Source organism: Pongo pygmaeus, chromosome 2 (genome assembly GCF_028885625.2).
Source record: "Pongo pygmaeus isolate AG05252 chromosome 2, NHGRI_mPonPyg2-v2.0_pri, whole genome shotgun sequence".
NCBI classification, from domain to species: Eukaryota; Metazoa; Chordata; class Mammalia; order Primates; family Hominidae; genus Pongo; species Pongo pygmaeus.
In genome coordinates, this window is record NC_085930.1 from 122,120,222 (window position 1) to 122,146,991 (window position 26,770).

At 44.5% G+C, this 26,770-nt stretch overlaps 1 protein-coding gene across 6 annotated transcripts in view; it reads left to right on the top strand.

Annotated features, from left to right (window-relative positions):
• The window catches only part of OSBPL10 (oxysterol binding protein like 10), a 318,091-nt gene that overhangs the window by 270,150 nt on the left and 21,171 nt on the right, over window positions 1–26,770 (top strand). For 4 of the 6 annotated variants that reach the window (XM_054479482.2, XM_054479480.2, XM_054479483.2 and 1 more), the window contains 2 exons: window positions 6,535–6,684; window positions 24,922–25,402. In XM_054479482.2, coding sequence (XP_054335457.1) covers window positions 6,535–6,684; window positions 24,922–25,402 — 631 coding nt within the window. The remainder of the gene's footprint in view (window positions 1–6,534; window positions 6,685–24,921; window positions 25,403–26,770) is intronic. The other 2 variants (XM_054479485.2, XM_054479484.2) reach the window with 1 other exon arrangement.

The following is a 26,770-nucleotide window of genomic DNA, read 5'->3' on the forward strand; positions in this document are numbered from 1 at the left end:
CTGGTGGCCTTTGAGGCACAGTTGGTTGCCTGGCTTTGGAAGTGGCTCCATGTAGAGGATAGTACATGTGCAGGAGCCTTCAACAGCCGCCCTGCAGCAGGGCCAAGGGGTACCAGCTATACCAGACACCAGCTGAAGGCATGTGTCCACAGCTTCTGTCTTCGGCATGACTTCTGACCAAAGTGGAACATCCACCCGTTCAGCTGAGATACCCTCTACCCAACAAAGATGGCCTACTTTTGGAGAATTAGACACAGCCACCAAAAAGACTCTTCCAGAGGAGAAATCTCACCTGTGCAGTGTGTGGGAAGGACAGTAGGTTCATCAGGATCAACCATTTGGCTTTCATATGCCAAAACTTCCTATCTCTGTGTCCTCAGGGGAGATACTTTTTCCAAGCATGTCGTAGTGAATGCCTTGCACTTGGTGGTCATGTGATATGAGTCTCTTATTGGAAATGGGGACAAGAAGGCCAAGTGAAATTTCCTGGATTGCTGGCCATCTTTATATACCCTGGGCTATGCTGATGTTATTGACATATATACAGAGTCGGACTGGATCTTCACATGTGGCTATGTCAGTCTTCATGATCTTTGCCTGTTAGATGGGGCTTCTTAAGATACGAAATGTCACTGATTGTGAAGATACACTGTGAGGATTATGTAATGATTGTGATAATTTGGTTAAATATGCTGTACGTATTGGAATGAGAAAATGACTAGAGATAAAAGGGGCTAAGTCCTTGGTTTTATGGATTCTGTACTGCAAACAGTAACACTATTATTGTTAGAACTGAAGGTCAGGTGCAGTGGTTCATGCCTGTGATCCCAGCACTTTGAGAGGCCAAGATGGGAGGATCACTTGAGGGCCAGGAGTTTGAGACCAACTTTGGCAACATAGCGAGACCCTGTCTCTAATTTAATAAAAAACTTAAAAATTTTAACTAAAGACCTGAAAAATGGATTCAGTAATTGGTCGTTGGGCACTTGCTCCTCATAGACACTGAGACCCCTTGGTTTCTCTTCTGTGACTCACTGTGTTTCTTGATTTATCCCCTTTGTCTTCTACTTGCCTACTCTCCCAATCTCTCCAGTCCCTAGCCTCTATCTATGTCTCAACTCCACACTCTTTATTTTTCTAGAACCTCTCGTTTGTTGGCAAACCAGCCTCTGTTGACTCTTTCCCCCTAGAAAACATAAGTACACTTGCCCTGGTGGCCATTATTGCATGTTATTGCCTGTTCTGTGTAGTTATGGAATTGAGAAACAATTTGTCTATGAGGGGACGTCATTCCCTGGTTACTTCTTTGCCATGCTGCTGTGTACCTGACAGTTCTCTTTTCTGAGGATATCTGAGCGTGGTGCTTCGGGTCTTCTCACCTACTGCCTGCATTTCTGTGACCCTCAGACTACCCATTTTTTTTTTTGACATGGCTAGATTTCCCCAAAAAGATAATATCTAGATGTGTTTGGTCTTGTCACTCAGTGCCAAGTTTTTTTGGTATGGCTCAGTTCACCCCAGTGCCTCCTTGCCAAGTTAACAGTGTGTGGGGAAAGTTGCCAGGCTTTAAAAATGATTGAACTGCAATATGCTTGCTGCTAAAAGAGAACTTGATGTTCATTCTCTAGCTGGCTTTATTGTCTGTCCTTGCCATATAGGTTTTCAGGAAAGTTGCAGGTCACTTGAGCTCAGTGGGTGATGTTTTTCTGTTGTAGATATTGTCTGTTTATTGGATACTTATTTACTTGGGCATAAGATGGCTTTAGGAGGCCGTCTTAATCCTTGCTAGAGTAGACCCTCTTGCCCCTGCATGTCTGTGATTCCTGCTTTGGCACAGAAAAGCTCCCTGTCCAAAGGCAAAATGAACCTTCAATGGTTAGGTAATGGAACCACGCAGGCTTCTGCCACGATGTCTCAAATCTAACCAGTGAGGATTCAGTCCTCTGAATTAAGATGTTAGGTTATAAGGCCATGTACAAATAAAGGAGACGTTAGTAGATGAAACTGCTTGTGTTGACCCCAGCTATCTGAAGGCCAGGTCTAGGTTAAGAGAGAAGGCAGGTCACTAAAGCAGGAAGGGTGGGGTGGGGTGGGAGTCACCCATCAGAGGAGGGGAAAGCAGGAGTGAAGTGCCAGGAAAGAGAGTACCTTTGGGGACATGGGTGGAGTGAATGAAGCCTGTGACAGGGAAATGAGTGGACTCTGCAGATAAATGTCTATTTCATGCTTTTTCCTGGCAGGGACACAAACCGTAGTTACATTATATATATGTATTGAATAAAAAGATTGGCATTTCAGTCATGCTTGAAATTTGCATTTGTATTGAAGAATTAAGATATTTGTTTAAGAGATGAAAGCAAAGCTAAATGTTTCTCCCACATTGGTGTCCCCATTGAGAAGACTGTTGGACCCACACAAACCTAACACACGTCACAGTTTTGCCTCCTGGCTTTGGCCTCGGTGGCATAGCCCCATATACCTGCTTCTCCTTACTAGATAAGAAGCAGAGGCCCGCGGTTAAGGGCAGAGTCACATCTGTAGATGCTGTGACTGTCTTGGATTGGACCATTCCCAGCCCAAGAGCCCATCTCTCACGTGGTCTGAGCCTTTGGTCCTCAAGAGGCCGGAGGTCAGCGAAGGGGCAGAGACCCTTCTAAGAATCCAAGGGGAGCTATGGACCCCCTCTTCAGAAAAATGCCCAGACTTACAATTTTTGCATGAAATTTCAAGGATGGGGGTGGATATCTTAAGGGCTGTCCATGGGACCCAGGCCAAGAACCCTTGCTCTGGGCACAGGTCACTGTGGGTCACCAGGGAATGTCCCTAAACCCCAGCCTGCCTGTGAAGCTTTTTCCTGCCCATCGAATTTTCGCTTATCGTTCTCCCCATTTGCTAATAGGCACAGTTGCTTGATTTTTGTAGCACCATATGCCCTGAGGTGCTTGTGTGGTAGAAATATTGTCATAATTTCTGTTTTTATTAAAATCCTCATTTTTCCAAAGCCTGCTTCTCTTTAAAACATATTTTAATTCCATTTTATCTTCAAGTTTGCATACATTTTTGTGGCTGGGCTGGCTCATTTGCAAAAATCTCTGGGGGATGGGGGATCTGAAGACTCTTCTGCTTAAGTCTTACAAATTCTGTCAGCATTATGAAACCATTTCTCACATTCATATTTTTCAGAGATGGGGGAACACTGTTCTGCCATTTTTGATGACCTTGAGAGAGTTGTTACTGTTTTATAAGTGAAAATTCGCAGAGATTCAGAGAGGGGAGGCGTGCAGGGGCTCCCAGGAGACAAGTAGGACTTTGTAAGAGAAGGGGAGTGTGGATGTGGATAAGCATGGGGACCTGATTATGGAAAACAGCACTTAGAAAGGATGATAATTATCCATCTCTCTGAATTCCACATCAGAGTAGCGGAATCAACAAACCCTTGACCCTGAAAGGGAAGGAGGTTTTGTGTCTTTAAAACTCCATCAAGACCTGTCTCTTCAAACCCTCCATTCCTTGCAGTGCCTGTCTATGTGGGTGCTTTGTGGATGCCAGTAGATTGGTATTTACATTGCCATGGACCTCTTTCAGACAGAGTTGACCTGTTGATTACTGCTACCTTTCCATCCATGTACCCCCAAGTTGGACCGTGATGGGGGTTGGGGGGGGTCTTCTCTTTGTGCAGATGGACTGAGCTGCAGTGTGGGTGGATTGAAAGTGTCCTCTAAGATGTTTACTGTCAACATAGTGTATGAAACCAGCTTAACTCTGATTATTTACTTGAGGCTGGGTGGGAGAATTGTTTACAAATCACATTGGGAGAGAAAGGGCAAGTTCTCAGAGGCTGTGGGAGAGAAAACAGTCCTAGGTCCTTGTTTAAGGTTAGGGCATGGCTTGCTCAGGATTCGTGCCACCAAGGGGCAGTGCGCCGGGCTCCCATGGCCGTCCTTCTGTGGGCGAGACTTCGGGGCCACCAGTCACCCTGGATGACTCAGCTTCTGGGGCGCCTGCACCAGCCTTAATTTCCTCTGCTGGAGCCAGTGTCTTTGAGAGGAATTGTCAGACACAGAGGACATGTGCTGTTGGTTTACAGTGGGAAAGGCTGGAGGGGTTTGTGTTCACATTTATGTGTGTACTTCGTATCATGCGGCTGGATCTTGTGGAAGACTTTCTGGCTACTGGAAGTCAGTGACAAGCTGGGTTTAATTTTCGAGTAAGGCAGACAGCAGGAGGAGGTGTGGTCCCTGAAGGTCTATAAACACATTACACTGAGTGTAGCAGTGAGTGGGAAAGATGAGGATTTCCCCTGCACTGGCTTGTGAGCAAATAGGAAATCACAGCTTTAGAAGAATGAATCATTCTTTGCTTCATGAAGCTTATGGCAGCTTCAGTGGAGCAATTGATTTAGTATGCAGTCCATTCTTTGTGAGAACAGCTAATTTCAAGCAGAAAATAATTGCCCGCAAAATGGAGCTACTTCTGCTGTTGAGATGTTTAAGGACTTTGCAGCCCACTCCACCTGTTGGGTACACCATGGTGGTTGGATTTCACTTGTTTTTGATTGTCCTTTTTCTTCCCAAAGCAGAATGCCCAGGCACTACCCTCTCCTCCCCCAGCTGGTGCTGGGATGAGAGGAATTCTGCTAATACAGATTACTGCCCACCAGGTCACTGCAGAGGAAGTTGCAGCTATAGCACCTTTGCCATTGGGAGGGATTTGTGTCTGAGCTCTCTGACTTCCGTAGCATAGACTGGAAATGGAAGCTCACAGGGAGCTGAGACAGCCACTCACTTTGAAACTGACCTGAAATCCAGAAGAGGCAAAAGGGAGGAGAGCCAGGAGGACAGGCCAGTAGAAGGGAGGCCCTGCTAATCTCAGCGTTAGCCATTCAGACTCATGGCAGCGCTGGCCCTTGGCACCAGCAGCAGTCACGCAGCAGCATGGGGTGTCATGAGGTGGAGCTGGAGAAGACCCCCAGGGCCACTGGCTGTAAGTGCTGGGCTCCTGCGTGCTTCTACCCCTAACTTCCCAGTGTAGAATCAGGGTAGCTCACAGCTCAGAGACTTCCCTCTGGCTACTCCTCTCAGGGTTAGCACAGGTAAGGATTCCTCAATTATTTCAGCATAATCTAGCAAAGCAACTTGCTAATGATGTCAGATAATACCCATTATGAGGTGGCTGGAGAACTGGGCACATAATAAAAGAAAACTCAGCTTTTGGCCGGGGGAATATCCTGTGGGCTTCACTGAGATCTTCCCAACCATCTCTTTAGAATTGGGGTAATTTAGAGCCGATTGAGAACACCTTAGGAGTATGTCTATGGAAAACATCTGTTTACGTTGAAGTTTTAAAAATTCCTACCCCAGGAGGGAAGGAACACCATTATTACCTCTCTTTGGAATGTTGGAAAGGAATGTTCAGTGTGGGTATGTAAGGCCAGACAATTTTAAACACCTTGACCACTAAAATAACCTTTGTATGTTAGAAGTGCCTGTAGATATAAGATGATTCTGTCTAATGAGGTTAGTAAATTGTTCGTTTTTTGCATGGACATTTGGACAAGTCTGTATCCTTTCATGTTTAATACCTTTGAGCTTCTGAATTTCTGTATATTATGTCTGACCTGTTATTGATAATTGGAAAGAAATGTATAATGTTCTGTGCAGAGTGCTTTTGCTTATATGTAAGCAAGCATCATAAGAACATAGGTAAATGTGGAGTGTGGAATGTGGATACTTCTTTCAATAGAATTCTGAGGGCAAGTTTACCTTGTAGCCAGAGTCCTTCATACTTGGATACTGGAAAATTTTATGTGCAATAATCCCCTTGCCCAGTTTATTAAGTTGCCTGTTTTCTATGTAATGTGAAAAATTGGAATCGAATGATTGAATGAATAAACTTGCTTCGAGGAAAGCAGGGTATGTTGGCCAGTGTGAATCCCAGTAGTATTATAAAGTTTCAGGAGTTTTGCCTTAAATTTTCATTTGTTGTCTTCCTCCCTAAATTAATGCCAATTCTCAGCATTTTCTTACACCTGCTAGAGTGATCCTAATTGATTTGGGTAGAAATAGTCTTAGAGCACATTTTTCCATAAATAATTTTAGTTAGTCCCTGGATAATCCAACTTTTACTTATAAACAGAAAAATTTATATTAGATATGAAGTGGCCTGGGTTGTGCAAGTTAACAGGAGTCTAACTTTGGTAAACTCCTACTTGCTAATAGGCAAAATGAAGGGGGCTCATACCCATACACTATAGTTAGTTTCTTAAAGAACAGGGAGCTGTTTTGTCTGGGGAAGTCCTTAGGCTCACTAATCGGGGATGACAGGAGAGATGAAAGGGGATATGCAGTGTCCAAGGTGCAGGTCCGACCCCCAGGGGACTCTTTTGCTCCGTGGCCAATAGGACTGGGTCACAGAGGAGCTCTGCCCGGGACAGGATTGGGTTCCTTCTGTCATTGCAAAGCATATGAATTCATACACTTTATTTCTAACTTCTGTTGGGCCAGCTGGTGATTTTTATTGATTATTTCATTTTAGCCAAACTCAGGCTCTGAATTGGTTTTGTCTGAAGATGAAAAAAGTGACAATGAAGATAAGGAAGAGACGGAATTGGGCGTCATGGAGGATCAGCGTAGTATAATTCTTCATCTCATTTCACAACTCAAACTTGGAATGGATTTGACCAAGGTAGGTTGGCATGTCCCCTGGATTTGTGGTCAGTTGTTGGGGTTCTGTCTCTATCCTCAAGCCTTCTCTGTGCACATTCTTTTCATTGCGGTGAGATTGGAGAAGTAGAGTGGGGAAAAAGGCCAGCATTGCTTTCAAGTATGGATATTCCAGGTATAATTTGAAAGGACATTTGTACATAAATGCTTATCCTCAGGGCTGGACAGCCTTGCATTTGATTCTCGGGAGGAGTTGCTACTCTACAAGGGCAGGGAGAACATCAGAAAAAGCATATGAGATGGTATGGAAAATTCAAGTACTATTTCTTTGTTTCTTGCTGTGTTCTAGAGATAATTGTGGGTGGCCTATAGAGATGGCTATGACACAGTGGCCATAGAGGGAAAAGACGGGGAAGGGAAAATGGTGGCGCCAGGAATGAGGCCACTCTGCATGCCCAACCTCTTGACCTGCTGAGGGCTGTCCTTAGCTGTAACAGCTGGTCCCCAAGGGTAACCTTGTTGGTGATCCAAATCTCATTGCCATAGGTAGAAGTGGAACCAACTCTTCTTGGTGCTGAGTGCAGGCAGGATGCTTCCTGAGGAACCTCACCAAGAGAACCAGTGTCCCGACCACTAATGTCATGGAGAGGGTCCCATAGACGTCACCCCTCACCTCTAGTCAGTAGCTTCATTCTAGAGGCAAGCAGGAAAGGCAGTTTTGTATGTAGCTGAAAGCTTGTGTGGTGTCACTGGGGCCATTGTCAGGTGGTAGAAAGAGCCCGGAGTTTGGCCTTCATGGGTTCCACTCCCAGCCAGTTACTCCAGTTGGGAGCCTTCCTGGCACAGTGGCTTGAGAATCGCAGGAGGCGTGCGGAGGACCTAACCCGGTGCTGAGCTCCTAGCAAGTGTGTCAGCATCTTATCCTTACGAAATGCTATGTTATGTGGTTTGACTGTAGTAGGGTAGAGAAACAGCTGTCAGACAGACAGACATGATCTGCGGGGAGGGTGTGCTGGGGAAGGAAGTTCTAGATTCTGAAGGCCAGCTAGAAAAATATGGATGTCAGAGCCACTGAAGGCACAGCCTGGGGAACAGCCCTAAGCTCAGCTGGCTTGGTTGGCCACAGTGAAGGCTCTGGATTCCACAATCTCATCTCGGACTAGGCAGGGGGCCAGAGAAGAGAGAGGAAAGTGGCAGGAGTGTGAGGAATTCTTTGAGGAGGAAGATGACAGAACAGAGTGACTAACCATTTATAGAAGATAGGAGAGAGACTGAGGAGATAGGAGCCTCTCAGATGACAGACAAATCTTTTCTTTGAAGTGTTTTCATGGGTTTGAATGTGAGCGTGTCTGATATTCTGGGAGACTGCGCCACTTTAAACAAAACAGTGGGCCCACACTGAGGACGCCAGACATAGAAAGTTCCTTCTTCGCCATCCTCCACCCTCTGTGTGGCTGCTTCTGTTTTGCACGCCAAGCTATGATGACCTGTTCTCCATGCTGCTGCCTTCCCTTCATTTCAGTCCTCTAGCTGGATAATGCTCATTGTTTTTCAGCTACAGGAGTCATTTAAATGCTTGGCTTTTAAAAGATGCCCATGTTTTATTCTTGTGAATTGTGTAGACACCCAGACAGAACTTGAGTTGAAGTTTGATGAAGTGTGGATGATAATGTGTACAAGTACGATCTAAAATCACAGTGTTTCCAAACTGGGTCATGAACCATTAGTGGGTTGTGAAACCAGTTTAGTGGAGGTCAGGCCACCATTTCTAAAGAATGAAATAAAATACAGAAGAAAATATCAGAGCATTCTGCACATGAAACCTAGTTCTTTTGATACATGTGTACTGGGTAACGATGTAGAATATATTCTCATTGTGGATTTTTTTTAATGTTTATAAAACTCATGCCTAGAATCATGAATGACAGAGGAAAGAGATTGTAAGAGAAATTGAAATTGCCAAGGTCAGATATGGAGAAGCAAGAAAATGCTGAGGGGACTATATTATGGCAAGCTGAGTGTCTGAGCAACTTCATGTTATTCCTGTCTTGCTCTAAAATAAAGAAATATCACAACTGTGCATTTTGTATTTATTATTGCTTTATTAGAATATGATTGTTTTGCATTTCCAGAGCCACAGCCTCTTCCTGAAAGAGCAGACATTGCATTTCTCCTAATACTCAGTTGAGTACCTGAAAGAATAACTTTTCCTGTCTATAGTTTATTAACTTACTCTACTTGGAAGAATCTGTCATTCAGAAACCAAAGGAAGACTTGACAAGCTGAAATACTTGTGAGAGAAAGAGGTAGAACTGTTACTATCCTATGAGATTTCTTGGCTTCTGTTGCCCTGCATTATAAAAAGGTTGATGAAATTTCCTCTCTCTGTACTGTCCCCTTTTCTCTTTTTGGCACTTGTCCATGTCATTAAGTTAAGCCTGTACTAAATAAGCAATAGAAGAACTTAGCCAGAGTGGAGTATCTGATGAGCGGGCACCCTGGAGAGAAAATCTTCTTCACCTCAAGGATGAAGGTCTAGCGTCTCTCCAAAAACAAGTATACTTCCGTGTCCCTGAGGATGTGCCAGTGTTGACACATTTGTGAGTCATTACCAGCACAACTGGGCACGTAGTGCTGTATCTTGTGATGGTTCATTGTGGTTACCAGACAGGGCCAGGTTCGTGGATGTTTGACCTGTGAGGTTGCTCAGCACCCCATGCTCAGAAGGGCTCCATGCTTGGTTTAATGCCCTGCTATCACTGTCTTGAAATTCTTAATAATTTTCAAACAAGGGGACTTGCGTTTTCACTTTCCACTGTGCTCCACACAGCATGTAGCTGGTCCTGCCTCCAGAAGCACCCTTGTCTGCCGTCTTTCCTCAGGGTGGCACCATAACCCCAAGTTACTGGTGACTACCTCCACTGGATAACCCACTGTATTTCCACAAATTGTGGGTAGCCTAGAAAAGAAGAGAGGATGGAGGAACCACAGTGAGGTGGAGGGTCACCGAAGGTCTGGCGTGTTGTGCATGCTGGTGAGCGGCTCCATTGAACCTGGAGTGGGTGTTAGGATCAGGTCCTGCAGAGCCTGTGGGCCGTGTGAAGGGGACAAACTTGATCCTGAGGGCTATGGGAAGCCTTGGAAAGTTTGAGCAAATGAGCAACATCATGTGGTGTTCAGGAGATCCTGACATGACTGTTGTGCCAAGTTCCAAGCTCGAAGGAGAAGGGCCCACAAAATGCAATATTTAGCTTGGAGGTATAGGACCATTTTTACCTAGTTTTCAGGGATAATGAAAAGCAGCAATTTGTAATGTGTTCATTCATGTAACATGTGTTTGTTGAGCACCGCACGTGCCAGATACTGTTTTAGACACTGGGATTGCAGCAGAACATTCAGAATCCATGCCCTGATGGGGCCTGAGTGATGACAGAAGGAAACAGATGAGAAACAAGTGAGAGAGAGGGAAGGAGGGTGGAAAAAGTAAAGGAGATGGAGACGAAGTATAATGAAGGGAAATAGAGCATGTCAGGGAGGGTAGCTGGTGGTGGGACGGGGGTCCCTCTTAGGTAAACTGGTCAGGATAGGATTCTACTAGGTAACATTTGAGTGGAGACCAGATTTAAATGAGGGAGCCAGCCATGTGAGCATCTACGGAAGAGTGTTCTGGCCAGAGGGGATGGGGGTGAAAAAGGCCCAAGATGGCCTTGTTTGGCATTTGGGCATGAGGCCAATATGGCTGGATCAGAGTGAATTGAGTGGGATTGGCAGGAGAGTAAGTTGGTGAGACAGCAGGTTATAGGGCTGTTTAGGATATTGTGAGGACTCAGGATGTTGTTTTGAGTGATATGGGTAGCCACTGGAGGGTTTTGTGCAAGGGAATATGTGACCTTACTTGTATTTTTGTTTTATTTTTATTTTATATTTTTGAGATGGAGTCTCACTCTATCACCCAGGCTGGAGTACAGTGGTGCCATCTTGGCTCACTGCAACCTCCACCTCCTGGGTTCAAGTGATTCTCCTTGCCTCAGCCTCCCAAGTAGCTGGGATCACAGGTGCGTGCCACTATGCCCAGCTAATTTTTTGTATTTTAAGTAGAGATGAGGTTTCACCATGTTGCCCAGGCTGGTCTCAAACTCCTGACCTCAAGTGATCCACGGGCCTTGGCCTCCCAAAGTGCTGGTATTACAGACGTGAGCCACCATACCTGCTGACTTGTATTTTTAAAGGGTAATTTTGACTCTGCTGTGAAAAATAGACTGAGGTGGGGTGAATAGGGTGTGAAGAGCAGGGGTCAGGGTAGAAGAGAGGAGGAAGCTGGCCAGGCACAGAGGCTCACACCTGTAATCCCAGCACTTTGGGAGGCCGAGGTAGGTGGATCACAAGGTTAGGAGTTCGAGACCAGCCTGGCTAACATAGTGAAACCCTGTCTCTACTAAAAATACAAAAAATTAGCTGGGCGTGGTGGTAGGTGCCTATAATCCCAGCTACTTGGGAGGCTGAGGCAGGAGAATCGCTTGAACCTGGGAGGCGGAGGTTGCGGTGAGCTGAGATCACGCTATTACACTCTAGCCTGGGTGACAGTGCGAGACTCCATCTCAACAAAAAAAAAAAAAAAGAAAAGAAGAGGAAGCTACTATAATAACCTAGGTGAGGTACTGATGGCACAGTGCTAGTGGCTGATTCTGGATGTGCATAGAAGATACTGCCAACAGGATTTGCACATGATGTGCAGTATGGGAGAGAGGAATAAAAGATGACTGTAAAGTTTTGACCTGAACAGCTAGAATAATTATTATTATTAATTGCTATTTGTTTTATTGTTTTTTATTTTTTGTTTTATTGTGTTTTTAAATGTTGTTTTATTCTTTTATTTCTGGCCTGAACAGCTAGAATAATAATTATTAATTGCCATTTGTTTTATTGTTTTATTATTAATTGCCATTTATTATTAGTTGCCATTTGTTTCAATTATCTATTGCTGGTAACTAACCACCCCCCAATTTTTTTTATTCATGGTTATGCAATCTGGAATGGGCTTAGCGGGGCAGCTCTTCTGCTGGTCTTGCCTGTTGTTCGCTGGTGAGTTGGACTTGGCTGGAACAGCTGGGCTCTTCTTTCTTCATGAAGTCTTAGGACCTTTCTCTCTCCATGTGTTCTTCCCACATGGTTTCTCCAACTGGGTCGCCAGACTTCTTAAATGGCAGCTCAAGTCTTCTAAGAGGGCAAAAGTGGAAGCTGATAAGCCTTCCTAAGACTTAGGCCCCAAACTGGCACAAGATCACTTCTATTTTATTGATTAAAGTAAGTCACAGATTCAGGCCAGATTGAAGGAGGACTATGCAAGAGTGTAAATTCCAGGAGGTGTGGTTCATTGGGAAGTCACCAATGTAATAGATTACCACTCCATTTTATGGAGGAGGAGGAGACTAGGGAAGAACAGGTTGGAGATGTTAGGGCTATCACAAATCCAGTCTTGGATCTGATTAGGTCTGAGATATCCATCCACTAGGCGTTCAAGAGGACATGTAGGCATTTGAATATATACAAATCTGGAGTTCATGAGTCAGCCTCAGGTACAAATTTGAGAGGAAACAATGTACAGATGGTGGTCAAAGCCATGAGGGCTGGATGAGTTTCTCTAGAGAGTGAGTAGAGACATGGGGAAAAATATCCAATTACAGGGTCCTGGGATATTCCAACATGGAGGGGTCAGGGAGATGGGAAGAATCTAGCAAAGGAGATTAAGAAGGTTCAGCCAGTGAAGTAAGGTAGAAGTCAGAGGAGTGTGATGTTGTGGAAGCCACGTGAAGAGAGTGTATCAAGAAGAAAGAATGGATCAACTGTGTTGAATTGCTGCTGATGGATCAAGAAAGCTGGGGCCTGCAAATGGACCATTGTATTTGGCTTTGCCGAAGTCTGATTGGAGTGCATTCAAGGGAAAATGGGAAAAAATGTGGTATAAAGACAGGGAGTAAAGATAGCTCTTTAAAGGAACTTTGATATAAAGGGAACAGAAAATTGGGTGGAAACTGTAGGAGTATCTGAAATTAAGGGAGATTTGGTTTCTTAAGATGCTTGAATGCTGATGGGATTAGGAGACAGAGGAAAAAATGCTGCAGGAGAGAGGAAGCAGATGAGTGCAGGAATTTGAGGAGGTGAGAGGGCATGGGATCCAGTGCATGGAAGGGGAGTTGGCCAGAGATAGGATAATGCATCCATTGCAGCAGGGGGGCAGGCAGAAAGAGGGGTGCAGACACCAGAAGATGGCAGGAGACCCTTGTGGTTAACCACATGGCTCTGAGCCAGACTGCCTGGGCTGGCATCCCCACTGAGTTCCTATCTGTATATTACCTTGCATCTGAGTGCCTCTGTTTCCTCATCTTTAAAAGGGGGTTGATAATTGTACCTTCCTCATAGGGCCACTCTGTATGTATGCATAGTGACGTGTGAAGGACTCAGAGCAGTGCCTGGCACAGAGTGAGTGCTGTGTTTGCTATTATCATTATCAAGTGAACCTTCTCTCTGGACTGCTTCAATTTTCCCAGTGAGAAAAGCAGGAAAGTGACCAGCTGAGAGTGATAAAGAGCAAAGGGTTATTAGAGGTTTGAGAAGGGAGGAGAAGACAGGAAACAAGTGGTTGCGGGGAGGAAGCAGGTAGGAGGATTCTCACACACCACTAGGGGGCCACTTAAGGTTTTGAGGTTGCGAATTTAAGAGTCTGCATGTTGTCTGTGTTTCTCCAAGAAAGTTGAGCTGCCAGATTGAGATATACAGAATGTGAGAGGCTGGATTAAGCAGAGTTAAGGTTTTCTTGGTTAGTGCCTGGATGGAGGGAGAGAGTGGCAGAGTTGCTTGGGGTAGATCAAAGGGAGTTAAGTATAGGGTTGGGCTAGGGACTGTATACTGGGAGTGGAGGGAAGTGAGACCACAAGGGGGTGGTGGACAGTAAAAGGTCAATGGGTCAAAGGTGCTGGTAAGACTAGGGACTGGATGGGGTGAATGGGACATATGGGGCAATAGCAGAGAGAGGGATGCTTGAACTTGAGATTATGGGTGGCAGTTACAGATAATGACAGTGTGCCTGTTTGTAACCCTATATGGATTTCTCAGAGGATTTAGTCTAAACTCCAATGTTACAGATATAGAAAAATTTCAAACTGTGTATTTTGAACCCTTTCAGAGAGCACAGCTGGCTTCAGAGAGTAGGTAGGAGGTAGGGGATGCAGATTGTGGCTAAAACTAGTGGATTGACCTGTGCTCCGGTGATGAGGTCCCTAACCTAAAGATACCGAATTCATAGCTCATCAATCAAGAACACATGAGACAAGATTCATGCTTTGAGGCTGGGCGTGGTGGCTCATGCCTGTAATTCCAGCACTTTGGGAGGTTGAGGTGGGCGGATCACCCGAGGTTGGGAGTTTGAGACCAGCCTGACCAACATGGAGAAACCCTGTCTCTACTAAAAATACAAAATTAGCCGGGAGTGGTGGCACATGCCTGTAATCCCAGCTACCTGGGAGGCTGAGGCAGGAGAATCGCTTGAACCTTGGAGGCGGAGGTTGCAGTGAGCTGAGATTGTGCCATTGCACTCCAGCCTGGACAACAAGAGTGAAAGTCTGTCTCAAAAAAAAAAAAAGATTTGTGCTTTGAAAGAGAAGCTTGCTGAGATAATTTTCTGTGACTCTTGAAGACTTGTTTGTTACTAATCAAAGAAATAAATGACCTTATTTTAGACCTTCTAAATCAGCAACAAAATAGTAGATACATATTTAGTGTATACAGGGTAAAAATGATACCCCAACTCCTTGCTGATGGCATTATAAATTGATTGCATTTTCAGAAAGCATTGACTACATGTGTCAAAAATCATAGCAATGTTCACTGAAACTTTTTTAAAAATTAAAATAATTTTAAAATTAAATGTTGAATAGATACAGAAGAATATAAAATATATAGATAATATAGGGTAGGGGTCAGCAACCTTTTATTTTTTATTTATTTTTTTTTTTGAGACAGAGTCTTACTCTGTCACCCAGGCTGGAGTGCAGTAGCATGATCTCAGCTAACTTCAACCTCCGCCTCCCGAGTTCAAGTGATTCTCCTGCCTCAGCCTCCTGAGTAGCTGGGATTACAGGTGCCCACCACCACGCTTGGCTAATTTTTGTGTTTTTAGTAGAGATGGGGTTTCACCATGTTGGCCAGGCTGGTCTCGTACTCCTGACCTCAGGTGATCTGCCTGCCTTGGCCTCCCAAAGTGCTGGGATTACAGGCAAGAGCCATTGCACCCGGCCAGCAAACATTTTTTCTAAAAGGTCAGACAGGTGGCTTACATCCATAATCCCAGTGCTTTTGGAGGCTGAGGTGGGAGGATCACTTGAGGCCAGGAGTTTGAGACCAGCAGTTTGAGACCAGCCTGAGCAACATAGCAAGACCTTGTCTCTACCAAAACTATTTTAAAATTAGCCAGGTGTGGTAACACACACCTATAGTCCCAGCTACTGGGGAGGCCGAGGCAGGAGGATCACTTAAGCCTAGGAGTTTGAGGCTGCAGTGAGCTATGATCATACCACTGCACTCCAGTCTGGGCAACAGAGCAAGACCTTATCTTAAAAAAATTTAATTAAATAAAAGACCAGATAACAAGTGTTTTTTTCTTTGCACACCGTATTCTATCTACTGCAACCATTCAGCTCTGCCATTTGACCACAAAGGCAGCTGTAGATAATGCAGAAATGAATGGTTATAGTTTATTCCAATAAAACTGTTTGTCAAATAAGTGGAGATTTGGCCCATGGGTTGTATTTGTTGACCCCTGGTGTATAGAATCACACTACAGCAGACATCATGTACTCACCACGGGTTTATGGAAAATGACATCATTACCTGTGTACGCTTTAATGGATATATAACATTCTACCACATTGCTGAGTTATTTACTTTCCCAACAAATAGTCTGTGGTTGGTCACCTTGTCTCTTTTTGGCTTCTTGATGTTATAGGTGGTGATATTGTGAACATCTTCTTGAGCATACAGCCTTTTTCCTTTGATTGAATTATTTCATTAGGCCCAATTTCTAGCATCAATCACAATATGCAAAGATTAACATTGCTGTGCTTGAGCTTCTTTTTGTAAAAGGGAAATTTTAATGAAAAGGGTCAGAAGGCCAGTGTTTATCCTGGAAATGAACCCCACAAGGCAGAGATATGGACCTCAGGGGTCTCTGGTCTCCCTGATCCTGCTTCCACTTCTCTTGCTGGATCCCTCCAGCTGTTCTTCTCCCTGAATCTGGTTTTCAGTATACTGTCAAGCAAAGCCTGTTATCTCTCCCGAGTGTTTGCCTTTTAATAGAAGACAGTGTGGAGACCTGGCTTCCCTAAGCTTGTCTGTGTAAATCTGTTTCATGAGGCGACGCAGTTATGCGATCTCCACTCTCCCTTTCTGTCCTGTTGGCAGCAGCTCATCAATCCCCACTTCTAGAAAGAGTGACAGTCACAACAGTAGTGTTCAGGCCCCTTGGGGGCGCTGAGCAACCCAGCATGGGCCTTGGCCAAGCAGAATTGATTCTCATTCCAGCTCTCCACTGACTTAGCCATTGTAAATTGCGAAACCTTTCTGGACATAGTTTCCTCATCAGTAAAAGGGAATAGTTGTACCTGCTTACAGACATCTAAGAAGATTACACAAGATAATGAGTGTGAAACCCAAGCACTGTGCCCTGGCTTGAGCTCGAAAAACAGTTTAAATCTGAAATATTTCATATATTCTTACAGCAATGTTTTTGTCTTAGACAACTGTTTCTCCTTTTTCTCTGAGCAGGTGACTGATTGTTTACAGAAGTGTCAGAGGTGGTCTCAGGGTTGCTCTGGGCATTGTGAGTCATTTTAGCTTTCAACATTGTCACTGAAATATTATGTGACAAGTCTGTGTCTAATCTCTGTTGCTCGTATCTTCCCTGGTCTCCAAATGAGGTTACTGATTCCCGATTATAGGGGTCTATAATCTGAGCCAGTATAGAATGAGTGTTTCCTGGATACTAGGTAGGCACTGGACTAATTTAACACTGCCCTTTAATACTCACAATCAACCTAGAAGGTTGGTATTTTCATTTTCTCTATTTTTACAGCTGAGGAATTGAGTCCTGGGGAGATGAATTTGCCACGTGCACATGGCTAGTCACTGCTAAGGGATGACGTTCTGCTCCCAACTGAATTCCTTCTGTGAGCTGATGTCTGGGACTCTGGAAAAACACAGGGATTAACTTCAACAGATATCTCTCTATGTAGTAAATATCTTCTTGGAAAAAGTAAAATTTTATTTCAAACTCTTCCCATCTAACAAAAATTTTCATGAATGCTTTTCATAATGTTTCAGGCACCATGAAATGGGTGTGAAGGAACCTGGCAGGTTAAGGAAACCCAGGGAAAAGGATGGCTAAGTAAAGAAACCTTTTGCAGTGTGAATTGTCTACGCTTTATTTTGTAAAATTGGATTTTTGTGTATTTCTCCTAGTTTTCTCAAAATAGGACATAAATGAACCTTTGTGGTGGTGGAGGCCTCTCTGCTTGCTTGTTTGCACTGGGTGTGTTTGCCAATCTAAGGATAAAATACGAAGATAGCTCCCAAGGTTATGAAGTGATGTTTCTTTTTTCTTTCTTTTCTCTTTCTTTAAAGAGACAAGGTCTTGCTCTGTCACTCAGGCTGGCGTACAGTGGTGCAATCATAGCTCACTGCAGCCAGAAAGTCCTGGGCTGAAGTGAACCTCCTGCCTCAGCCTACAATTAGCTAAGACGACAGTAAGACTACAGGCTTGCACCACCACACCTGGCTAATTTAAAAACATTTTTTGTGTAGAGACAACAAGGTCTTGCAGCCAGGTTGGTCTTGAACTCCAAGGCTGAAGCGATCCTCCCACCTCAGCCTCTCAAAATGCTGGGATCACGGGTCTGAGCCATTGCACCCAGTCAACTGATGTTTCTTTGAAGAAAATTGTACCTACTCTTGGCCTTCTATTTGCAGAGGCCAGCTGTGCTCCCTGTTGTGGGGAGGGGACTATCCTTCTTTCCAAGTATCCTTCGCCTTCCCCTATGGGTGATTGTTTATTTCAGATTTTTAAGAGCCTAAGAGCCCAACCTGAAGATTAGTTATTTACTTCTAGATTGATGCAACTTTAAATGTAATTAATTGTTCTCTGAGTCCCTACTGCAGAACCTTTCTTTTTTTTCTTCCCCCCAAATAGTTCATTGTCTTAATTATGTTAATGGAAGAAAAGGCAGTCTTTATTGATGGCTCAGTAAATCCACAGCAGTGATTTCACGTCATTTGGATGCCATCAGTCTGAACAGCTGGGCCGTCACTCACCCTCTGTCAGAGGCAGACAGCCCAATTAGTACTCACCACTCCTTGGCTCTGTATCCCTGGTGTCCACTGTCCAAGAAATGGATGATTAAATGACTTATTTGCAAACACACCAAAAAAAAAAAAAAGTAGAGGGTGCCCAGGAGATTGTAGGAGAGGAAGAAATCAGACCAGACTAGGAAGTCTGTTTTAATGAAAAGTATGACATCTTGTCCAGAATGTTCAGTTGCTGGTTTTGAAGTTGATCTGGCATTCTGCACAAACTCCAATGAAACACACGACAGAAGATGAAAGAGGAAATAGTAATTCTGCTCCCAACCCATTCTGCTCCATCTCTCCAGGTATTCTATTTTTTTCCTGCTCTGACAAAGCCACATCATTTTAAAGTACAGAATACGTACCTAGTAGGTTGGACTTGATGTTGGCTGTGAGCCCATATTCCCTCAGTCTGCAATTTTGGGAAGGTTGTCTTTGAAAATTATTATATTCTCAGGTATTGCATTCCCAGTAGAACCTTTTTTCTTTTTCCTCCAACTTTTTTATTTTGAACATTTTCCAATCTACAGTAAAGTTGCAAGAATAGCACAATGGACTCTTGTATTAGTTCTTGCATTGCTATAAAGAACTACCTGAAACTGAGTAATTTATAAAGAGGTTTAATTGACCAGTTTTGCAGGCTGTACAAGTTCTGGGGAGGCTTCAGGAAACTTACAATCATGGCAGAAGGCGAAGGGGAAGCGCTCAACATCTTACATGGCCAGAGCAGGAGAAAGAGAGCAAATGGGGAGGTGTTATGTACTTTTAAACAACCAGATCTCATGAGAACTCACTATCATGAGAACAGCAAGGAGAAGTGTGCCCCCATGATCCAATCACCTCCCATCAGGCCCTGTCTCCAACACTGGGGATTACAATTTGATATGAGACTCGGGTGGGGAGACAAATCCAAGCCATATCAACTCCCATATATTCTTCACCTTTTTGGCCAATTACTAACATTTTGTACTTTGCATTTCTTCTCCCTTCTTCCCTCTCTGCCAGCCTCTCTCCTCCCCTCCTCCCTCCTTCCTCCTTCCATTTTTCTCTCTAGCTCTCAAGCTCTCTCCCTCCAGAACTTTATCTGTACACATGCATGTATATATGTGTGTTACACATTGGGTTAGTCCATTTTCATGCTGCTAATAAAAGACATACCTGAGACTGGGAAGAAAAAGAGGTTTAACGGACTTATAGTTCCAAATGGCTGGGGAGGCCTCACAATCATGGCAGAAGGCAAGGAGGAGCAAGTCATGTTTTACATGGATGGCAGCAGGCAAAGAGAGAGAGCTTGTTTGGGAAACTCCTCTTTATAAAACCATCAGATCTCATGAGACTTACTCACTATTAATGAGAACAGCACAAGAAAGACCCACCCCCATGATTCAATTACGTCCCACTGGGTCCCTCTCACGACACGTGGGAATTGTGGGAGTTACAATTCAAGATGAAATTTGGGTGGGGACACAGCCAAACCATATCATACATGTATGTTTATTTTTTGATTAACCATTTTAGAGTATGTTGCAGACATCATGACAGTTCTTTCCTAGCCCTTTGGTGAGTATCTTCTAAGAATAAGGATATTATAGTATACATTTGTCACACTGGGAAATGTAACATTGAGGCAATATTATTTCATATTCAGCCCATGGTAAATTTTCCCAACTTGTCCCAATCATGTCCTTTATGGCTATTTTTCAAAACTCCAGAATCCAACCCAGATTATGTTGCATTTGGTCATTATGATGTCTCTAGTCTCCGTTAGTCTAGAAAATTCCCCGCCTTTTTCCCTTTCATGGCAGTGATACTGAAGAGTTCAAGTCAGGTTTTCTTTGCTTTCACTTTTTTTTTTCCAAACTGTTCCTCAGTTTGGATTTGATTTTTTTTTTTTTCCTCATAGTTAAGAGTCAGACTAAACAATTTGGTCAGTAATAATTGGCAGAAGTTGCTGAGCAGAGCCTTTTTTTTTCCTTTTGGTAAAGAGAAGAGGAAGATGCCTTCAGACTAGGCGATTTCATTCCTTCTGGCTCCTTTGGAGCCTTTGAAGGCCCATCCTGGAGGTCATCCAGCCACATTCTTTTTGGCCCCAAAGGTGTCTTAGGAGATCCAGAAGAGTGTGGGGCAGACCAGGTTTGAGTCTACTCATTCATTAGACATTTAGAGTGCACTGCTGATACATCAGGCTCTGGTTCCTTACCACCGAAAACATGTTCCTGAAATAAGCTAGATTCTGTTGTAAGCTGGCTTCAGCCTAGAAGTTGGTATGTATGTGAATATTCTCATGTTGCTCGAGAGAAGCAGCAACTGAAAACTTGGCTGGATATACTCAGAAGAATTAAGAGCATCGTGAATGAGAATCTGCATTTAAAAATATGGGTAAATTAAACATGTCAAAGGAAACAAATGTATCTGTCATGCAGTTCATCTGTTTGTCTTGTTTTTTTGCTAGGTATTAAGGAGTCAGGTGTCTATCCACTAAGAGCTTACAGTTTTGAAACATGTGCATTAATAAAAACAAAAGAGCCTTGCAGGTGGAGATATGTGTGAGGTGCAGAGGATAGGAAAGAGGGATTGTTGCTTTAGCCTTGAAAGCAGAAACTGTCAAAAAAAAAAAAAAAAGCTTCACAGAGGAGAGAGCTACTTGAGCTGATGAGCTTTTTGTCATATAGACAGGGCAGGAGAAAGGGCAGAAAAAGGGGGGGTGTGTGTGTGTGAGGGGAGATTTGTGCAGGGAGGGATGGGGGCAGTCAGTAGGACGTTGTGTGAAACCAGAGGGAGGTGGGGGCTTTATCTCTTACAGAGATTTTAGAAAGATGACTCTGGCTGTTGTGTGGAGGAGAGTTGGAGGTGTGGCAGGATGCTGGGCATCCAGTTCAGGAGCCATACCTCCCACGCCCTTCCTTCACTGCAACGATCTCCCTCCCATTTATGCTATTAATGATAGTGTTTGGAATGGTGGATTTTCTTGCCATGTTGCGAAGAGTGAAATGGCCCTAGAAGGTGGGGCTCATGTCCCATTCTCTTGCCCATTCGATCTCCTTTGCCCACTTCTTTTAAATTATTATTATTATTTGTAGTGATGGGTTCTCACTATGTTACCCAGGCTAGTCTTAAACTCTTGGCCTCAAGTGATCTTCCTGCCTCAGCCTACCGCTGTTGGGATTACAGGCACAAGGCACCATACCTGGCCCTTCCCCCTCTTCTTAATCCATGACAGCAGCTGGTGTGGCCCAGACATCCTAGCTGTCTCCCCTGTCCACTGAGAGAAGATGTTCTTGTTAACCAGAAGCAGATAATCATGATGTGTCATGGGGTAATGGCAGGGACTTGGAGGTGGCAGCTGGGAGCCTGAGGTTCCCTGCTGGCTCAGCCACTGGGTGGCCCAGGCATAGTGCCCTCACCTGTGGGCCCAGGGCAGTGCACTAAATCATCTTGCCTTTTGGTTCTGACATTCCGTGACTCAGGGTTCCAAGTGGAGTTCTTTTTCTTATTTATTTACTTATGTATTTTTTTAAATCCTTCAGCTTTTGAGTTCAGAAATGCTGACTAAATTAGGGGAAATATCTTAAATTCTTCTCCTTTTCAAAAGTACATAACTAGAGAGTAAATATTGTATCGATTTTCCTCGTTTACTTTAATCTTGGGTACAAACATGAGGATTCTTGTCTAGAGGTGGAATTCTTGCCACAGAAGCCCCATTGCCATAGAGGGGAAAAAGACACGAGCCAAGGTTACGCAGTTATCTTTGTTTGAAGTTATACCCGTCAGGGCTGATGGCCTCAGTGTATATTTCTGTCCTTCCCCTCCCCTGGCTTGCCTTCTGATCACAGGGCCCCTTGGACCTGGGAAAGGAGAGAGCAGGAGACGGAGTCACTTGGGGAAGGGATGCAGATGCAGACATTTGTGGCAGCCTGTCCTTTGTCATTGATTTGGCTTCATTAAGGGATTTCCACGCTGCTTAAATTCACACTCCCCAGCTTGTGCAGCCTGTCTGGGTGGAGTTCATAGGGGAGCCCTTGGGTGATTCTCGGGCAGAAGAGGGAAGTGTGGTGAGTATTTGGGGGTTATTTACTCTGCTATTGGACAGCTAAGTGGCAGGAGAACACAGCAGCCTGACCCCAGTGAAGCCTCATTGGAAGAGCAGCCCCCAGAGAGCACAGTGATGGTTGCTGAATGATGACCTGTCCCCACGAAAAAGGCGTAGGAAGTAATAGAGGTGGCATCTGAAGGCTATTTCAAGCTAAAATGCTTTTCTTGGCCAGATGAGATCCTAGGACAGCCAGATTCTCAATTTTTTCAAGTCGTGGATTAAAGAAAATTAGGAAACCTCCATTGATTTGCATAGTTGTGTTTTTAAATAATGTTTCTTCTTTGTGTGTATTATAAAAACAAAGCAGAAAGACGCTCAGAAAAAAAAAAGTGTTAAAATCACTCAGTTCTGTCACCCAGACAGACATGTTAACATTTTGAGTGTTTTTATGATTCTTGGATTGTATTACATGTTCAATTTTACATCTGGCTGCTTTTTTATTTAGCACAGGCACATTTTCTCCTGACATACTTTTTAAATGAAAGATAGAAAAGCATTAAAGGAGATCTACCAAGCTTCACCTCTCTAGCAGATGGGGCTTTTTCTAGTTTCCTCTGAAATTTCTGTACTTTGCTGTTCTCATGTCTGTCTGTCTCTCTCTGGACATCTGTATTAGTCCCTTTAGTGTTGCTGTGACAGAATGAGTCGTTTTTAAGAAGAGTACATTTATTTGGCTCACAATTCTGCGGGCTGGGAAGTTTAAGAGCATAGTGTCACATCTGGCTGGCTTCTGGTGAGGGCCATGTGCTGGGTCAAAACGTGGCAGAAAAGGGAGCGGGTGTGTGCGGAGATCATGTGGGAAGCACAAGGTTCTAGGAAGCCAAAGTCGCTCCTAGAACAGCATGCTCCTGCGGTCCCTAATTCAGTCCTGAGAGAGTGAGAACTCGCTCCTGAAGGAAGGCATTAATCTCTTCATAAGGGATCTGCTCCCATTACCTACACACCTTCTACTAGTCCCCACCTCCTAACACTGCCACATCGGGGATCAAATTGCAGCACACATTTGGGAGGGGACAAACAGACCACAGCAGCGTCTCTTCTCCCTTCCATCATATCCAAGTCATTTGCAGGGAAGGGTGTTGGAATCCTGAAGTAGAGTCAGGGTTACAGATCTATGAGCCTGTGTGATATTTGTGGTCCATGATCATACACCCTCCCAAATGTTTTCATGGGAGTGAGGGACTGCAGAAAGGAAGGACAGAATTAGTTAACATAAAGAGAGATTGTAAACTGGCCCCATGGTATTGGTCAACTCGCTGGAACCTGGTGTGTTCCTTATATGGCCCAGCAGGTCTGGGCTAGCTTTCCAGTTTCAAAATCCTGTGAGTCCACGTTAGGAGGAACAGAATGAGATGCCCTGGGTTAAGGCTGGCTGTGTGTTGCAGCTAAGTGGGTGGATTATTAATACCTGATAACTCTTTGGGAGGCCAAGACGGGTGGATTGCTTGAGCTCAGGAGTTCGTGATGAGCCTGGGCAACGTGGTGAGACCTTGTCTCTACTAAAATAAAAAAAAATTAACTGGGTATGGTGGCATGTGCCTGTAGTCCCAGCTACTCAGGAGACTGAGGCAGGAGAATCGCTTGAACCCAAGAGGTGGAGGTTGCAGTGAGCTGAGATTGCGCCACTGCACTCCAGCCTGGGTGACAGAAGGTGACTCTGTCTCAAAACAAACAAACAAAAAACACCCGATATTTGTTTTAAGTTATTTTAAGATCACTCTAGGACAGTGAAAAATGGACTTTCTCTTCTTTAAAAGCAATAACAGTAATGAGTTATGGGGCTTCCCAGTTTCAGAATATCCTTCAGTTGCTTTAAGTGACTTATAGCAGATGATTTAAGTAATCATTGGATTACAGGCATTTGGGGTTGTAGAGCCCCCTGAGTGACGACCTGGATCCACTTTGGATCAATGAGGAGTCTCTGTCTTATCTCTACCAGAGTTATCCGGGCCTCTACAAGGTCTCTGTCTTCAATCACGGTGCCAATAACAAACCTAGGGGTAGCCACTCTGCCAGTTCTTTAGCAGCAGGTTCTGTACGTTAAGTGCCAGCCTGCTTTGTAACTTCCACTGGTTTCTCCTGGACCAGCCTTGAGGACCGACCTCCACAGATGGAATCACCATGGCCCCTCTTTTCTGCGGCAGCTCTGTGGACATTTGCCTGCTGATGGGCCTGCCCCATCCTGGAGCTGGGCCATTTCCACAGTCCTACCCTTCCTCGGTCATGGTGGGGCTTGTACACCATTCTTCTACCGAGGCCTCCCAGTGCACACTGTTATTGGTGGTGGATCCTGGTCTGCCTGGACCCCTATGAGGTGGCACCAACAAACCCCAGTATCCATGTTTGTGGGAACACAGATTGCCGACCCCTCCCTCCCCCGACCCTGGCCCACTTGGTCATGCCTGATGGCAGGGGGAATACAGAAAAGCCCTTCCAGGCTGTGTTCTTCACATCTCTAAATAATGGAGAGTTAGGGGAGAGATGGCAGTGGAGACTGGGACAGAGACTATTGTATTAGCCCCGGTAAGCAAGGAAGAAAATCACTTGGAACAGTCTTGTCCACAAAGCTGGGCTCCCGTTGATTCCACTGCCACTTCTCATTTCTTTGATATTGTTTCCCTTGATTTGTCATTTGTGCACAAGTCAAAACAGACTGCTCCCTGGCTGGAGATGTTATGAATTTGCTTGACAGTGGTTGCAGCCTTTACTTTTCTTTTCAGCTTTTCCATGTAATCCCAGGGATTGTCTGACTTTGTGTCCTTCCAAATGCAGGTAGTGCTTCCCACCTTTATCCTGGAGAAGCGATCTTTGCTGGAGATGTATGCAGATTTTATGGCGCACCCAGACCTACTGCTGGCCATCACCGCTGGGGCCACACCAGAGGAGAGAGTCATTTGCTTCGTGGAGTATTATCTCACAGCCTTTCACGAGGGCCGCAAGGGCGCTTTAGCCAAGAAGCCCTACAACCCCATCATAGGCGAGACATTTCACTGCTCCTGGGAAGTTCCCAAGGATAGGGTCAAGCCTAAGAGGACTGCTCCCCACTCCCCTGCCGGCTGTCACGAACACCCAATGGCCGATGACCCTTCCAAAAGCTACAAACTAAGGTTTGTGGCTGAGCAAGTGTCCCATCACCCACCCATCTCCTGCTTCTACTGTGAGTGCAAGGAGAAGAGACTGTGCGTCAACACTCATGTATGGACCAAAAGCAAGTTTATGGGCATGTCCGTGGGGGTCTCTATGATAGGGGAAGGTAAGCCATGTCGTATGTTGGAGTTTGGCTCTTACACAGTGATGTTTCTATACCTGGTAGATGATTGATAATTTTGTGTGTGGAGTTTTTTTTGTTGTTGTTTTTAACTTGTTTTGGAATTAGAGTGTGGGTGGTAAAAGGGATGGGTTTTGTTATTTGGGAACAAGGTCTGGTAATTTCCCAGTGGGGCCAAGGTAACGGACTATCTGCCTGACAGCCGCCCACCTGGACCTTCCCACCTGGACCTTCCCATGCTGTGCATGTGCGTGCGTGCACGCCTTACAGGTACTTTTTTCTTTCAGCTTTGCATGAATATAAGAGTTGGCCTACAAATCTGTGAAAACACATTTTTATTCATTCTCACCGGTGTTCTGGCTCACAGACAATGAAGATAATCATGCTGCCTATTCAAAATCTGCTCATAAAAATTCCCAAAACAAATCTTTTGACTCTATGCTAGAAATTCTGAAGCAAGAACATAGTATAATCACGCCACTGATGGATCACACATTCTTATTTTAGCAAATAGCTGTGAATGAAGTTTATTCATTGTTTGAAGAAACCTATAATAATCCTTGTTAAATTCAAGCGTCTGTGTTACTGGTTCTTCACTTTTTTTTGAGTCACAAATCTCTTGAAGGCTCTAAGGCTGTTATTCTCTTCCTAGAAAAAAGGAATCTAACTCCAAATTTGTCTTTGAGTTTCAGAGAGTACATGGCTCCTTAGAAGCCCTTCCAAAACCCCATGAGATAAGAGCACCTTTCATTCACTTAGCACATTTTTATTGAGCACCTACTAGATGCTTGGCATTGCCTTAGGAGCTGTGGCTACTTGAGTAAACAAAACAGACCAAAAAAAATCTGTTCTGATGATGCTTCTGTTCTCCTTCTTTCTCATGGGGAAATGAAATAAATAAGTAAATAAAATTGATTGTGTGGTAAGTTGAAGAATGATAAGTGTTGTAGAGAAACAAAGCAGGTAGGGGTTTGGGGAAGACCAGGGAGAGGGCAGTTGAGCTTTCAGATGAGCTGGCCAGTGGGAAGGCCTCACTAAGGTGATATTTGAGCAAAGACCCAAAGCGGGCAAAGAGGGGTAAGGCAAGCCTTATAGATCATTGGGAAAGAGTTTGTGTGCAGAAAGAATGAGGCAGAGGCCTAGAGGTAAAATGTCCCTGGCATGGGGATGGAGACAGGAAGCCCATGTGGCTGGAGCAGGGTGAACAGGGGCAGGTGGAGGTCAGGGAGGTGACGGTGGCCAGATCACATAGGACCTCATGGGCTATTGCTAGGGACACTGGCTCTTACAGTGAGGCAGCCCTGAATCCACTGGTGCTTTTGAGCTGGAGAGTACCAGGCTCAATCTCATAGT